Source organism: Echinops telfairi, unplaced genomic scaffold, assembly GCF_000313985.2.
Source record: "Echinops telfairi isolate 266 unplaced genomic scaffold, ASM31398v2 ScPeMD7_6080;HRSCAF=6971, whole genome shotgun sequence".
NCBI lineage: Eukaryota > Metazoa > Chordata > Mammalia > Afrosoricida > Tenrecidae > Echinops > Echinops telfairi.
This window is the reverse complement of record NW_022109980.1, coordinates 4,052,872-4,069,915: the sequence shown is the minus strand read 5'-3', so window position 1 is coordinate 4,069,915 and position 17,044 is coordinate 4,052,872. Positions and strand designations below refer to the sequence as shown.

Genomic DNA, 17,044 nt, shown 5'->3' with positions numbered 1-17,044 from the left:
ACATTTTTTCACAGGGATGGAACACTTCACATGAGAAGTGTAAATCAGGAAGACTCCAAGGAAACAAAATCAGGGTTTCTGACAAGTTCATTTTCATGATTTCCTGTATTCCACGTGCCAATGGCAGTCCTGAAGAAACAAAGGCAAACTAGGAAAGGCTGGTTGGATTCAACTCCCCTTTCCTGTAAAAATTCATTACTGCCTCAGAATTTGAGTAATTAAAAGATTTTCTAATATTCAAAAATCACACTAACAACCACATTCACAAAAAGCGTGCACTGTAACTCACACTAACAAATAAGCGGACAGGAAGGTAAATGTTAATGTGCAACGACTATCTCTGTACCCAGGTAAGGTCCTAGACAAAGTACTAAGTTTTAAATAATCCTCACAGTACTTTTAGGTTTTAACTCCAAATTTTCAAAAAGCCCAGACGAAGAAGCATAATTTGGACGCCCAAGTCAATACTCTGTGGTCCCATAGTGTCTTCTAACATTACAAGAAACGAACACAAATATGATAGATCCTAAGCCTGTGTTTGCTATTTTATGAATAAAAACTATACATGTTATATAAATACTTTTGCATTGCGTTCTAGATTTGACATATGTGGGATGTAAAGAATTACCAATAGATGGCAAAAAAGTTACCTGCACTGTTACTATCATCATCCTGTTCAATGAAGACATGATCCAAAATAAAGCTGAGCAGCTCCGACTGCAGCGAAGAATCAGGAGTGTAAACTAATGGCTCTAACATGTCACGTCCTCCTGACATAATCTGATGGCTGAAGATCATCAAAATATCACATAGAATAGTGAAGGCCTATTTTAAAAAATGAAAGGGAGAAAAAATATTATAAAGCCAAAGTTTCACACCACCAACAGACCCAACTGACAGGCATAACATAAAACTAGGTTCAATGTGAAACCTTTTTCCTAAAGTTTTGATGCTGAGAATGATAATTTGTGTAGAGATGAACATTAATATTTGCATAACAATTTACAGGTTGCTGCAACATTTCATAAATATTCTTCTGTTTCAGTAGCTTCCGAGTGAATTGTGCAACGTTATCACTTGCAAAAACTAGTAGTATACTAGGGTTCAAATTCTGGAGTTTTCTGACAATAAATCCCACAACTGTACTGTATCACAAAGCCTCATGGTATACCTTTAAACAGCTGAAATAGTGCACAAACCTGGTACAAAACCAAACCTCTCAGAGAAATCGGTTATCAGAAGAGAGAGCACAAAGTTCATGGTACTTTGACAGTACTCGCACCATCCACGAGGTGCAGTGATTAAGTAGAGAAAAACATAAGCAGATGTGGCCAGCTCATCAGGTAAACCTGATAATATCATAATAAACAGAAGGCGGAAATTATTATCTCGAGGAGCTTAAGAGTTGATTAAAATCACTTGCCAGCAGTTTAAAATGAATGCAGTGTAGCTTGGGTAAGATTAGTCAGAAAGTAAGTAGAAAAAGTCAATTATTATTTGTGCAATGAAGAATAAAAATAAAACTTTCAGGTCACAAAGTCATCAATCTAAAAGAGAAGACAACTGCTGGAAAGACTAATTATAAACAGAGCACAAAGGAGATCTTATTAGTCGTTTTTGGAACTAAGCCCATTGACAGCTTTTCACGGTCTGCATTTATCCTTTCTTGAAGTCTCTTCTATTTCATAGTCATATCTTGTACCCATCAGGATAATTAGATTTATGAAAATGTGTCCAGTATACACACAGAGACTATCAGGTGACAAGGATGGGGGTGTTTAATTAGGTGAATAAGAGGTCAAGTGAGTTGACCAGGACATATTCCAGGAAATGATTAGGAAGACTGACATGCAGGTTCTTTAATGACTAAATAATTAATCTCCAAAGGAAGACCTGCAGGTTACATAGGTTACACAAGGTAATCTGCAAGGAATGTGGTAACACTGAAAAAATTGGCAGTATTATTTTTTATAAAAAAAGAATTTAAACAATTAAAAATGGCAGTATTAGCGAGAGTATGTTCGTGGCACATAAAAATATGAAAGCAGGAAGTATAAGTTCATGAACAAGGTTTAAGTTCATAATTCCTCAAATTTTATTTAAGGAAGTTGAACTTTAAACTCAATTTACTACCTTTGGAAATTTGTTGCTTTCATCTAACTGGTAGAGATTAAATCTGAAATTACACATCCTTTGTTGCCATGGTTCAAAACTGTATACTTAAAATTAGAAAATAATGTAGCAGTAGTACTTAAAGCAATATTAAGTATTTTATAAGGTCATCTGTAAGGAAGACATGAAATTCAGTAACGAGACCTTGGCCGTTTATCATCTTCTGGATTGATGTGTACACAAGGCATATATGTATGTAAGGAAAGGATGAAAGAAATGAGATGAGGTACTGAAAGGGAAATTTGAACCACAGGAAGTTCACATACGTTTTGCCAAACTAAGTCTTGATCTTTTAAAATGACATATAAAGTTAACTGAAAAGCAAGAGTTGCTTATTCATGGAATTTCCATGACGTTGTTAGGAGTAAAATGTAAAATACAGTCAAATGAACAGCACTGAACATTCGCATGCTGCCACAAATAGCACTTGGGAAGAACTATTTAATAAACTAGATTTAATGATTATACACCCTTGAAGACACCAAAAGCAATTTTACTGTACGATATGATTATCAAAAATTATCACAAATATCATTTTTTAAAAACATGGGTCGAATGAAACTTAATCTTTTCAGTGAGAGGGAATCAGAACTGAACAGGACTTTTAAGTTAAGATCAGTGCCTTGTTTTAACAGAAAATCTATCGATGGCACAGGTAACAATGTAGTTCCAGAATGGGAACGGTAGCAATAATGGAATAAGGAAGACATACTGGGTGGAACAGTAAACATTTAAAGGTAGGGTCAGTGATTAAAATGTCTTACATATATTAAAAAAACTAACTCATTTTATCAAGATATCAGATGAGGACAGTGGCAGGAATGTCAACAGGAGTAATATTTTCAGAGATGATAAAACAGCATATCCTTTTCTCTCGAAAGTATTTTTGTTGCTTTCAAGAATACAACTGTTTGTTAATTTTACACACGTTGATTTTAAAATGGGTCTGTTAATCTGCCATATAGAAATAAAGCTACAGTGTAACTGTGAAATTCATGTGACACATAATGGAATTATAAATGACATGATATTAAAAATCAATTGTATTGCATTCAAACTCAATGAATTAATCGATACTTTGTGCATTGTATATTCATCAGAAGATAAAATATACTTTTATCTTTGCTAGCCCTTACTGTTCCTTAAACTTCCTATACTATTACTAGTACAGATTCTCTGAAGGTGGCTTACAAACAATTATCTACCATGATTACCAACCTGCTCCTTAACAGTAGTATTTACGTTGGTCAGGTAATGCTGACATATCTGACAAAATACTCGCATTTGTTTCTTCAGACGCAGCAAATCCTCCTTTAAAATTTGAAAATGAAATAACATTAAATACAGTACAAAAACAGATTTCAGACCTTCTATACAGTGCTTTAAATTATATAAAATGTGAAACCTTATGTATATTAACTTTTCTGCTTATTCACTAGATTTTGATTCCTTCTTTTTAATTAACAGGGAGGGGACACTATGTTCATATTAAACATGTTTTGTATTAAAGAATACATCTCACCAAACGACCTGTCCAGAACCCATCAGAATGAGAAATATTTCATGAATACATAGAGCTCTCCTTAGTAAGTCTACTAGTCCAGAATGTTTACATATTTAAGTTTTAGAATGATGTTAAAGGGATGCCCATTTCTCCATTTCAATATTGGGAGACTATTAGTTTTAGTATTAAATAACTATGTACCATAAATATCATTTGTGGTATAACAAACTCCAATATACAAACTCTGAGATGGCTTTTAAACTTATACTTAAAAGATTATGTCATTCTTGTATTTTATCTATTTCTAAATATTTACCAGTAAATTTTGAATAGAAATTAACATATGTGATTAATTGATCAATGAAGATCAACAGTTAATTTGAGCCACAACCTATAACTCATGTTCTAATACTGGATGACAATTATCAGTGCAAATTTGGTATACAAGGTGGCTTTTAAAAATTCATGAGAAACTAGAAATAAAAGATTATGAACTTTCTCCATTAACCTTTTGAAGCCTCGGCATTTATAAAAGTCAAGATAAACATAAAAATGGGGTTGGGGGTTTTATTTACTGAAGAACATTCAATTAAGCCTCGTTACAATGAAGAACTTGTCCTTATCAACATACCTTTGCTCACCTTTTCCCCACTATTACAAAACTACTTTTCCCTCCCATTTTACCATATATACCCAAGCATAAGGTGACCCAACTATCAGCCATCAGGCATTTCGGCTTATACATGAGTATGTACACTAATTGTTAACTCAGTGCTAATTTCTTCCTAGGTCGTTGACAAAAGTACACTACTTAAGTTAACAATAATACAATAATTCCCCGCCCCACCCGCAGGAGGAGAAAAAAAACATCCATTTGCAGATATAACAGCTTTTCAAAAACCAAACCCCTTACCCCCACCACCGATATTCTGAGCATTTCAAGTGATTATAAGGGATCTATATGCAAAACAAACATCATTATAAAGGTACCTGAGAAAAAATATGTATGTTTGCCTGATTCTCTAACTCCTTAAAAGGGTTTAATATTTATAAATATAAGCCCGGTATTTTAAGGCAAAAATCTCTCCTATTACAGGAACAATGCCCAAACTTGTAATTTACAAATGGAAAAGGCAGTGTTTAGTACTATTTAGCTGAATTACTAAAGGATTGATTGCCATTTTGGATGAACACTGTAAATTCCCTAATGTGCTGCCTGGCACACAGTACTCAATTAGGAAATGATTTATCATTGAGTTTGAAACCTAAGTTGAGAAATCTTCAATATGAGCACCAGAATCCCAAACAACATGAGGGTATCAGAAAACCTAGGGGAAGAGCCTTATGATCTTACACTTATACAATCCAACTGGAGTCTTATTTGTTTTAAAGGCTCTTGGTACTGACTTCTAAAAACTATCTTTCTATATGTGCTCAATACTTCTGCAAATAATGCGTGAAATCATAAATAATGCCACCTTCAAATATGAACAGTGGCGTTTCATAGCATTTCATTTAAAATCACATCACTGAAACAAATCATATTAATCTTCTTTCACTGTGTACATATCAAAACACAAACAGGGCTACTTTAAAAGGCACATGTCCCTAAGTAAATGAGAAATGTGCAAAACCCCATTTATTAAATGTGTGCTTTTGCAGAAACCAGTTAATGAGATCTGATTTAATGCCAACGCCACTGAACCACCACAAACCTTTGTGGAGCTGCTTTCAGTTATCTTTGCCAGCTGCCAAAGGATGACATAGTGAGTACACTGCAGCGCGTGGATGACAATCTGTAAAACGAAAGGAAGGAAATCACAGTGAAAACGAACGACCAACAAAAGTTCTTGCTCAAATTTGAATATGCAACTTAAAACATATAAAAACCTGCTCAGGCATATCTCCATTTTCAATTCCGGTTTTCAAAAGCTTGTAATTACAAGCAAATAAATCCCATTTAGAAAGGTCGTGAGCACTGTTAAAGAAAAGAAGCAGAAAATTGTATTTAAGAGTTAAATAATCAGAGATGAGCCAGTCAGGGTGCGATGTAGCAATGATGAAAAATACAACTTTCCTCTTGTTCCTAAATGCTTCCTCCCCGCCCCCACTATCATGATCCGAATTCTACCTTGCAAGTCTGGCTAGACCAGAGGATGTACACTGGTACAGATAGGAACTGGAAACACAGGGAATCCAGGGCGGATGATCCCACCAGGACCAGTGGTATGAGTGGCGATACTGAGAGGGTAGAGGGAGAGTGGGTTGGAAAGAGGGAACCGATTACAAGGAACCTCCTCCCTGAGGGATGGACAACAGAAAACTGGGTGAAGGGAAACATCAGACAGGGCAAGATATGACAAAATGATAATCTATAAATTATCAAGGGCTCATGAGGGAGGGGGGAGCGGGGAGGGAGGGGGAAAATGAAGACCTAATGTTGGGGGCTTAAGTGGAGAAGAAATGTTTTGAGAATGATGAGGGCAATGAATGTACAAATGCGCTGTACACAATTGATGTGTGTATGGATTGTGATAACAGTTTTATGAGCCCCTAATAAAAGGATTTAAAAATTTTTAATTAAAATTTTTTTAAAAAGAGTTAAATAATCTCAATATTTTTGATTAGTTCTAACAACATGTTATTCAATTAAATAGACAAAGAGGCTTCCTTTTCTATTTCATTTTCATGGGAAAATTCCATTATCTTTCTATTCCATTATATATTAACACGCCCCCTCAACAACCCACTTGGTTATAACACAAAACTATAAACACAAGATTCTCATTACAGTGTGACACACAAAATAGACTAGTTGATTTTTATTTTGCCATGTTTATAAAAAAACAAACGTCAACTTACTTATGAAAAGCAGTAATCCTCTTCAGTGTTGATAATACCTGATATGCATCATCTTCATCAGGTTCTTCACCCTATTAATGTATTAATTGTGTAATATTAAACATAATGAAACCCGAAGGGAAAATGCTGTCAAAATAGTGATGCCATCCTGAAAAATACACAAGCTAATATTTAAACGATAAATTGCCCTGCTCATGAAATGTCACAATCTCGTTAAATTGAAGACATTGTAAGTGTGGTGGGATCAGCAAGAGAAAGGTGGGATCAGTTGTTATCACGTTTCTGTTTATATCCCAAAGTGAAAAATACCAGGACACTACATATGATGCTCTTGAAAAATCTGTTCCAGTCGGACCCTTACCTGTTGCAATCAAGTCAATTGAAACTCATAGTAACTCTTGTAGTATACTGCACCAATCACAAGTAAATGTGGACAGCAAACCTTCAAAGAATATGTGTCATTTCTGACTATCAGTTGCTTGTTTGTCTTTTAATTAATGCTAATCTAAAGTTTTTGAAAATTTTTCAATTCTTGCTATGTGAAATTTATATTTTTGAAACATTTCTAAGCTAATATTTAGAAAGTCAGTAAGTAATTAAATTGACTTGGGCTAATAACAATCATATTCAACCAAAATTAATGCAAAATGAAACTGTACCTCGATATACTCCTACAAATCCCAAACTAATTAGTATAAAATATTACTAAAAAATGCCCACATTTTTATAAATGTAAGGCAACTGGACATTATAAATACTATATGCATATTTTTACAGGATTAATGAGAAGGGGTTTTAAAAGAGCAATACAAATTAATTAGAAAATTATGACCCAACAAATGTAATTGTTGAAATTAATATATCTTTCCAAATCATAAAACAATTTTTAAAAATACTAGCAAAGTTGAGTGTCCTACACCAAATAATCTTCTTTGCATAGCACAAGACATCAAGTAACAAATACAACGGTTGCTATTAGTAGCAATTTATCAAGACCTTTTAAAGCAACAAAGACTATTTTGTGCTTTTCCTCACCCAAACTGCCAAAACTCTCACTAAGAAAAACTCTATTATTGAGTCTACATGGCCAAAATTTTTCATTTATATTTAATTAACACCCTCTTTCAGTAGCAGTTCCTGGCTCAACTAATAGCAGGTAACTTCTACTATCATTCCCTTACATTACTATCCTACACCTTCCAAAAAACAAACAAACAAGAAAGATGTTATTTTTGCTTGCAACTTAATGATCTTACCATCTTCCTATTTTGGCGAATGAGTAATAGTAGCACGATGAATCACAGGGGGGAAAAGGCCTGAACATCTATTCAACATACTGGTAAAGGACTATCATCTGGGACTACAGCTGGGTGACTAATTAGGTTACTGCAGGCAAGAGCAGCCCAACTGACAAAACACTTTAATACATACCTCTTGCAGAAAATCTTCAAGAAGTCGGTTAAATTTGTCTGCCAATTCATCTATAAGTTGACTTCTTGAAATATCTACTCGGTTGAAGATTGTGAACTCTTCGTTACAGAGTGCATGGTAAGTTTTAGAACATGCTTCCAAAACATCTGTATCTGTGTGCTTCTCTACTATATTTCGAATCTGTCTCAATAAGGAATCCAAATGCTGAAAAATAAAAACATCAACGTAACTCAGGAATATAGAATCTGCAAGAGTCAATACACTATATATAATGAAGTGTTTCAAACATAATCATCGATCACAACTTTGTAATTAATTACAACTCTCAATGCCCATATGTCAAAAAGCAAGGCTTTCTCAATCCCAAGCCAATCCTAACAAGCATTGCTATGTTTGAAACTAATGTTGCAGTCATTGTCAGTCACGCCATCTTTATTTCAGTCAAGTCACTGTCATCTCGTTTGAGGTCATTCTCTTTATTTCCTGACCCACTCTTTTACCGAGCATAATGTCTTTCTCTGGGGACTGCACCATATAGATGCTCCAAGTCTGTGCAATAAAGTCTCTACGTTGTGCTGCTGCTAAAACAGACTTGTTTCTCCTTCTGGCAGTTCAGTGCTCTTCACCAAAACCATAATTCAAAGGTTCCGACTCTACCTCAGTTTTTTTAATTCATTGACCCCTGCCCCCCCTCCCCCCGCATTTTTATGAGGTAACTGAAAATACCATGGTTTGGATCCATCAGAAATACCTAGAACTAAAAGTGACATCTTTGCTTTGGACAATCCTAAGAATTTTTCTGCATTAAATTTGTCCAATACATTAATGTCATTTGATTCGGGGCTGATGCTTCTATGGAAACTGGTGGCAAATCCAACTAAAATGAAATCCTTCACAGCATCAATCTTTGCTCCATTTATCTTAGTGTGTAATTTATTGGTCCAGCTTTGAGGTTTTTTTGTTTTCTTCGTGGCTGAAGTATCATCATCCAGAATGAGGAAAGTAGTCTTTTGGATTTTCATCAGTGCTTCTGGTCCACTTCCATTTCAGCAAGCAAGGCTGTGTCACCTGGATAACACAGATGGCTAATGTGTTTTCCTCTACTCCTGATGACACGTTCTTCTTCATGTATTCTAGCTTCTCGAATTGTTTGCTCAACATCCATATTGAATGAATATATAGTGGAAAGAAACAACCCAATACAAATTTTGCCTGATTGTAAACTATGCCATATTCTCTTGTTTTGTTCAAACCATTTCCTCTTACTCTGTGTACAAGTTCTGATCCTCTTATTCTGTGGACAAGTTCTGAATGAACAATTTATTTTCCTGCAACCCCCATTCTTCGTAACAGTTATGCATAAAGGATCCACAGAGTCAAGTGTGGATATTTAAAAAAAAGAGAGGGAAAACTTTTTTTCTGCTATTCTCTGCTTTCACACAAGAGTCACCTGAGAATAATTAACAGCTATGTTGCAGTCCTTTTCTGAATCCAGCTTGAATTCTGGCCCAATCTTGGTTGATGTAATGATGTATTTTTGCATTATGTTCAGAAAATTTTAACTTCTACGTGATATCAATCATATTGGGAGATAGGCATGTTTATGACTCTCCTCTAATTGACTAATCAGGTAGCTAAGATTCAATATTACTGGTGTGGTGAAATTCCTTAATATGGATCTTCTACCCAAGTCTCTGAAACTCCCACCAAATGAATGGGTGGGACTATGCAAACAGGGCATGTCGTTTAACCACGACTAATTCTTAATGGGTACAGTGACTATGTATTTCTTCTATCTTATTTTGATATTTTCACCATTATTCTGTATTTTGCCCATAGAATCCTTCAACATCACAACTCAAAGCTGTACGTGTCCATCATCTGTCTCACAGATATAGTGGATTTGATCCTTGTGTATCCAAGCAGGTCACAATGTATACCGTTATGCTATTAGAAAAAGACTAATGACTTCTTTGGGTCTTGCAAAATTCTTATCACTCAATCTCCTTTGTCATTTTTATCAAATACTGATCACTCTTTTTTGTTTCCAACATTCACATTCAAAATCACTAGTAATTTCCAGTACATCTTGACTGCACGTTTGATCAATTTCAAACTGAAAAGGTTGATTAGATCTTCAGTTTCTTTATCTTTGGCATTAGTGGTTGGTGAGTAAATTCACTGGTCTTTGTTTTAAGCATTTGGATTACATCCAATCACTGACATTATTATACTACAGAATATATCTTGGCATGTTCTTTTATGCCATTAATATAACACTCAATGACTGTTTCCAAATGACCAGTATCCGGACATTTTAGCTAATTAATACCTAGGATGTTGATTTTCGAGTGGTTCATTTCATTTTTGACAACTTCCCAATTTTTCATGATTCACACTTGATACATCCATCCTATGTTCCAATTATGAATGGTTATTTGCAGCTGTTTCTTCTGGAATCCTGCCCCATCAGCAGGTGACGATGCTGAAATCTTCATTCCATCCATGTCATTCAGGCTGACTTCACATTTAGGAAGTAGCTATTCCCAAATCACATTTTAAGTGCCTTCCAAGCCTGTGTGAGGTTCTAGCTTCATCTTACAGAACAGCGGACAATTTTCTGCTCCACTAAAACCTACCAACGATAGGTGAACCTCCAGCTATTTGAAATCTGGGTGGCATAACCACATCACAGCAACATGCAAGCCACCGCAATATAACTGCCAGAATGGATACACACACGCAGATGATGAAACAGCAGGTTAAGTGTTGCACTGCTAACTACACAGGCAGTTCAAATCCACCAGCTACTCAACAGGAGAAAGATGAGGTTGTCTGCTCGGATTTACAAATTTACAGTCTCAGAAACTCTTTATTGGGTCACTGTGAGTCATACCCAACGCCTTAATGTGGCATTCTTGAATGTCTTACATATAGCAGTTGTTTTATAGATATTGTTTGATGGCATTTTAGAGAAAGAACCGTGTTTTACTAATGACACTGATACAAATTTATCTCCTCAACTTTTACAGGAGCAATATTATCTTAAACACAAGGCTATGGTGAAAATATAAACCGCTAGAAAATATTTTGTTTTAATAGTTCCTGGACTATACAGGTCAATGAATATTGACTCCTGTGGTTTTGTAATTGTTGTCAATCACTTGGGCACCCAAAATCATCAAGGGAGTGTAGTCACTTATAATTAGAAATAATAGGCGTGGCTGTGGATCTAAAGCCGTGGGAAGAAGCTTCATTAGCACTATGTTCTAAACCTAACTGACTAAGAATATAGAGTACATAATAGGGTTCTTTTCACATTATGAAGCCACAAGACCATAATCCACACAATATAAGCAAACAATAATCAGCTGAACAAAATAGAAAACATTACAACACAGAAAGCGTCTCACCTTTTCTAATCGTCCAGTGGTATATATTTCCAAATCAAAGTACTGAGGCAGCTGTAACAAGTTAGTAACCTTTTCTGCATCCACAGAGTACTTTGAGATAAAAAAAAATAGTAAAAACATCACTATGATGGTATATAAGTAAGATAACATTATATATGAAATTCCAAACAAAACCTGAATTGTTTAAAAAGTGTCTGAGAGTGAAACTAACTAACTTTTGCTAGTAACTGAGGAAGGGCCACCGCAAACAGTTCGGTGATTTTTGTCCTGTCGTCTAACTGGGTCTTCTTCTCCTTCGCTGTCAGCACCTAAAACAACACGAAGAGTTGAACTTGCAATTATACAATAACAACAACAACAACAACAAAATTCTTTCAATAGCCTTAGAGACACAATCAATTCTGAATTAGACTAACAAAGTCTGTCTTGAGATGGAAAGAGAAGCAGTTTACGAAGGCAGTGAACGAAGTTTCGAGGCTTTTACACCAATAGCATGGGTCAGTGACCCAGCCTACACTAGGCAGCTGACCATGACCGATGGGTTATACATATAATATAATAAGGTACTATTAGTAATCGGAGACACAAATAAAACCGGTATTAAATTTTAGTAGAGTTTCGTGAAATTAGTTACACACAAGCATATGTAGGTTTGTGCTAAATAACAAAGAGTATACCACATCGTGTGTTACAGTAAAAACTGTGAAAGCCTGTAAAATTGTTGGAAGTAAAATGCAAAATATATATGCACTTTGGAGTACTGTAGTAAAATCTGACTCCAGAAAATAGTTATTTCCAAATTTAAGGAATAATTGTTTCTATTTTCAGTTCTCATTTCATATTAAAAGTCTATGATTAAACCAAAAAAAGGTAAGTGCACTATTCGAAAAGCATGCAATATTCAATCTTTAAAGTTGAGATTGCCCAATCATATTTCCTGCAATAACTAACAAAGTATCTTATTGTATAAAACAATTTTCTTCAGAGTAAAGTGTTGACACTTTGAACTTAATTCTAACAAAGGTCAGTCACAGTTTGAAGCAACGTTTATCTGAAAAATGAGATCTGTGGGGGGGATTTTAAAAATGCCCCCCCCAAGAGGGAAAAATTAAAACAATGGAATCTTTCCAACAACTTTTTGAAGCACCCTCAAATATGGTTAAAAATTGTTATTCTGAAAAAAAAAATTGTTATTCTGTGATCTAAAATAAACTTTTATGAAGGCATTGAAAAAGGAAAAATGCCATTTATAATACTAAAAAGACACTGCATACCCTTTTTCCTGTCCCCCTTCCCACGGGAGGATGGCATTCAGCTGCTTGTCTAATGGTGCACAGCATTATTTCAATGAGTGCACTCTCTTGTCTGTCTGTTAATGCTGGGGGGAAAGAAAAAACACAGAGTTAACCTATTTTTTTCTCCCTTTATGCCACTTAAAATTATTGCTCAACAGTTACTTTTACATGTCAACAGAACCTGGACTCATGTACAAATTGCCAAATACTGTATCACAGAAAGGATGTGAACAAGGCAGTGCTTCCTTAAACCCCCTCAGCATTCCAAATCTAGCCACCATGGTGGTCTACGCATTAGAGCAAAGAAAGCATGCTCAGTTACAAAAATATAAAATAAAGATAGCTGAGGATAATTACCTCTTTCTACATATTCAGGTTTGTGAAAGCAAAATTACATAAAGGCTAAGATTTATACCCATTTTTTACACCAAAAGGATAAACAAACGGAATGCTATAAACTGTCTAGACAACAAACGTGCCATAATTAAATGTCCTTACCTTCCTCTCCACTAAGTGGCTCCTCCAGCAGCAAACTATTCATACATTCCCAGTCTTTCAGTAGCTCAGTAGCACAGTCCCACATGCTATCTACTAGGTACGCTGCATGCTCATGCAACTGAAATGAAGGAGAGCAATGTGCTCTTAGACAAACAGCACACAAGCCTAACTAATGCCAAAGAATGGCGACATTGCTGGTATTTGTATCATGTACAAAATTTCAAGTGGAAAAAAGAAAACGAACAGAAATACAATGCACAAATATTCTTACCTTGCTTGTATGTGTGTAAAACTTGTTTGGCATAACGGTAAGACATTTATTACTATAGTTATTAAAATATTAACATGAAAATTATTTTAAGAGATACTATGCCATTGTGCCTAGTGTCAATAACAACTCAATTTTAAAATTTACCATAAAAGGGATGATTAGAGTGATGACTAAAATCATCTTGAGATGCGGAAATATTCAAAACTTTCAGCAATAGAATGAAATATCCTTGATTTGATAATAAGTATCAACATCTATAGGTAAGGTAAAAAGCACACTTAATGTGGAAATGCTGGGTGCTGTTCCCTAAATCCTAGCCAATATTAAGTTCCTAGTCAGTTTAATATGAGGCAAAAAAAATGGAGGGGGGCTGCGGGGGCGCATAAATGGTAGAAACAAAGAAACATTATTTTTACAGGCAAATATCAGGCTTTTACAGTATAGAACATCCTTAGTTATCTTTTAAAAGCCTACTACAATACAGCAAAAAACAGTAAGGAATTGTTATTTGCATTTTTGGCTATATTTCATGATCTATACTGGCAATAATTAGAAGTCATTAACACTGATTAAATGATACATAATAAGAACACGAAAACCATCGACAAAAAATAGGTTTTCAACTTGAGGAAAAAGTAGGAGATATGATGACAAATCTTAAACCAAATCTACAACAATATTAATAACAGACATATGGTCTATTGAGATCTTACAACCATTTGAACTTGTCAACAAACTTCAAGACACTTGAAATTTGTGTGTTCCTCTGAACAGATATCCATTCTATTTAACATTTACTGTATTATGTGAAAATTTTTATCTATCATTTTGATTTTTCTTCTAAGATTTTTTGAGTATTAAGTATAAAACCAACAACATTGACTAACCTCACTTTCCAGGAAGAAAAAAACCAATGTCTTAACAAGGTTGGCATTTGGGCCTTGTCTTCCCCGTCTTTTCATCACTCCATCCTCCTCTGGATCTCTGCGGCTGAAGAGCCTGTGATCAAAGAAAAGTAAGTTTATTTATTAAAAACAAGTGCTTTCCTAAATAAAAATATTTAAATGCCCAAATTCTCTAAGCAAGTTTGTTAGGGAAGATGTAAGTATAGGTAGGTGTGATATTGTGCAAGATTATACGACCAAGCACATTACTACTATAAAAACTTTTCATATCTCACATTTCCCTTAGCTGAAGTTAAGCATCAGCTACCAACTGAGCTTACGAATGCAGCACTCGAGTTCCTTCCCACGAAAAAGATGAGATGGTCTCCTTAAAGATTCGAACCGAATCGTGGAAAGTAGTGCTACTGTGTGCTATAAGATAACTGTGACTCAGGACAGGAAGTATAGTTTAGTTTGGATGCTGAGTCATACATTCTTTCTTTTTAGAATGTTATCATGCTTCATATAATGTTAAATCTTATAAAAGTGAATAGGCCACATAAACCTATGGCATATACTATTTCCATTTTAAATCTGAACATAGTATTTTACTTCTTGCACGTTTATCATAAAATCTAAACTTTCTGTGAATTTCATGTCTTTGTCACACACACCCCCAATTAGTATTTTAACGATGAATAGAACTATAGTATGAATGTCTTATGTCATTCATTCTATAACTACTTTTTACCAAAATATAGTTTATTCTGCATGATTACAAAAAGTCCTGTAAAGAGCTGTTTCCTTAACATTTGCTGAATATGTTCTGGGATCACATATTGGCACTGCTTGCTATCTGTAATATTGAAGAAGTTTAAATGCTAAATAATATCATACAAGTAGAGTAAAGGATTCATTGGCTTATTAAGTCAAACTATAGTAAGAGCTTGAAGGAGAAACTTTAACATTTCATAAAAGCGAAGCAAAACAGATTGAATACTAGATATCTTATCGTATATGGTTTTTGGAAGGAGAAAAAAAAGAATGAAAACTTAGTTAGTGGGCAGTATATTAGGATACACTTAAGCACCCGCTAAAGCACTGACATTATAATACAGAGAGATAGCTACCTTTACCTACATAACTTAAATGTCAAAAATATTAGAAGAAAAATCTAAGCTTTTAAAGGAAATATAAAATGTGAAAACTGAGCTGTACAATATCACCTAAAAACTATTACTGTTACAAAACTATACTTTAAAATCTGAAAATCGGGAATACAGATTTACTTTTTGTAGAGAAATTCTCCAGCTGCGACTGCTACTGGCCGGTGAGCTGAATAAACCAGATGATAGACATTTTCACAATCTTCTGCAGTCAGAACTTCTTCACTACTCCTTAAAAAAAAGTAGTAGGCACGATTACTACTGTCATAACTCTAGGCATACAAGAATATAAAAAGTAATCATATACAAAAAGATGATAAACTTTCATAGCAAGTCAAACACAAACAAAACTATTTCTATTATCTGTCAGTAAAAGCTTAACAATAACAAAAGGCTTACTGATTTCATGATAAATGGGAGGAAAAATTACAACAAATACTGAATGTACACAAATATATGGTGAAGACAAGTAAATGAAAATATCGACAAAATAAATGAAGCCAATGGAGAAAGTGAAGCAATGGCACTTTAAGAGCTTAGAGTTAACAATCAGAGAACACTTTACACTTTCATAATGCGTCCAATTATCTCACGCTGATGAAGCGTACTTCATCTCGCATTTACTAAACACCATTAAAAGGCACTGCGAGTAGATTTTCCAAATAATTAAGATTTACGTGTCAAAGAACTTCAATTGCAATCTGTCACTGGAAATTTTGACTAAAGCATAGTACTCATTTTCCTCTCTTATTTTCAAAGAAGACTGTAAACTAAGAATTTTTGCGATGATTCACAGTGGTTATTATTAATCCATCAACGACAGCACCCCAGGGGAAACCTTGTTTGGTTCTTGCCTTGATGGCTGCATTCAGGGTCCTGGCCCCTGGCAGCCCTTTCATTCCTAATTCGATTTTAATAAACGCCTATAAAATAAACAATCTAGGATTTAAGCATTTTATGTTTACAAATAGGACCACCCTCAGCAGGAAAAAACAAAGAACATTCAGTGTTTAGTTGGGCATCTCAGAAGCTTTATGATTTCTGTTCGACTCACTCAGACTTCTAGAAATCTAAAGTCCATGAAAATACTATCTATCTATCTGCCACGAAAAAACTAGTGGGTTTACAATTCAGGTTTTGAATTTGGATTTAAGTAACTCTGTATGTATTACAAAGGAGGCAGGTGGTGTAATGGGTTACAAAGGAGCTGCTGGCCAACCGGAGGGCCAACAATTCCAAGCTACCAGGCACTCCAAAAGAGAACAGTGAGGCCACCTACTTCTGTAAAGATCGACGGTCTAGGGAAACTCACGAAAAATGTTCTCTCGCTTTGACAAGGTCACTATGAGTCAGAAGTGACTCCATAGCAACGTAACACTGGAGCCCTGGTGGCTCAGTCGGGTAAGCACTGGCCTGCTAACCACAAGGTGAATGATTCAAACCCAACAGTTACTCCAGAGAAGTCTGTCTGTTCCTATAAAACATTTACAAAGTATAGGGAATGCTACATAGAGTCACCAAGTTGAAATCAACTTATTGACAGTGGGT

At 35.0% G+C, this 17,044-nt stretch overlaps 1 protein-coding gene across 2 annotated transcripts in view; it reads right to left on the bottom strand.

The window, feature by feature from the left end:
• The window catches only part of STAG2 (stromal antigen 2), a 76,083-nt gene that overhangs the window by 25,683 nt on the left and 33,356 nt on the right, over nt 1-17,044 (bottom strand). For both annotated transcript variants that reach the window (XM_004713057.2, XM_004713058.2), the window contains exons 12-23: nt 15,620-15,727; nt 14,334-14,445; nt 13,176-13,293; nt 12,657-12,760; nt 11,598-11,690; nt 11,383-11,472; nt 7,970-8,173; nt 6,539-6,609; nt 5,567-5,654; nt 5,392-5,472; nt 3,391-3,483; nt 651-825 (exon numbers count right to left, since the gene is read on the bottom strand). In XM_004713057.2, the coding sequence (XP_004713114.1) occupies nt 651-825; nt 3,391-3,483; nt 5,392-5,472; nt 5,567-5,654; nt 6,539-6,609; nt 7,970-8,173; nt 11,383-11,472; nt 11,598-11,690; nt 12,657-12,760; nt 13,176-13,293; nt 14,334-14,445; nt 15,620-15,727 (1,337 nt within the window). The remainder of the gene's footprint in view (nt 1-650; nt 826-3,390; nt 3,484-5,391; nt 5,473-5,566; nt 5,655-6,538; nt 6,610-7,969; nt 8,174-11,382; nt 11,473-11,597; nt 11,691-12,656; nt 12,761-13,175; nt 13,294-14,333; nt 14,446-15,619; nt 15,728-17,044) is intronic.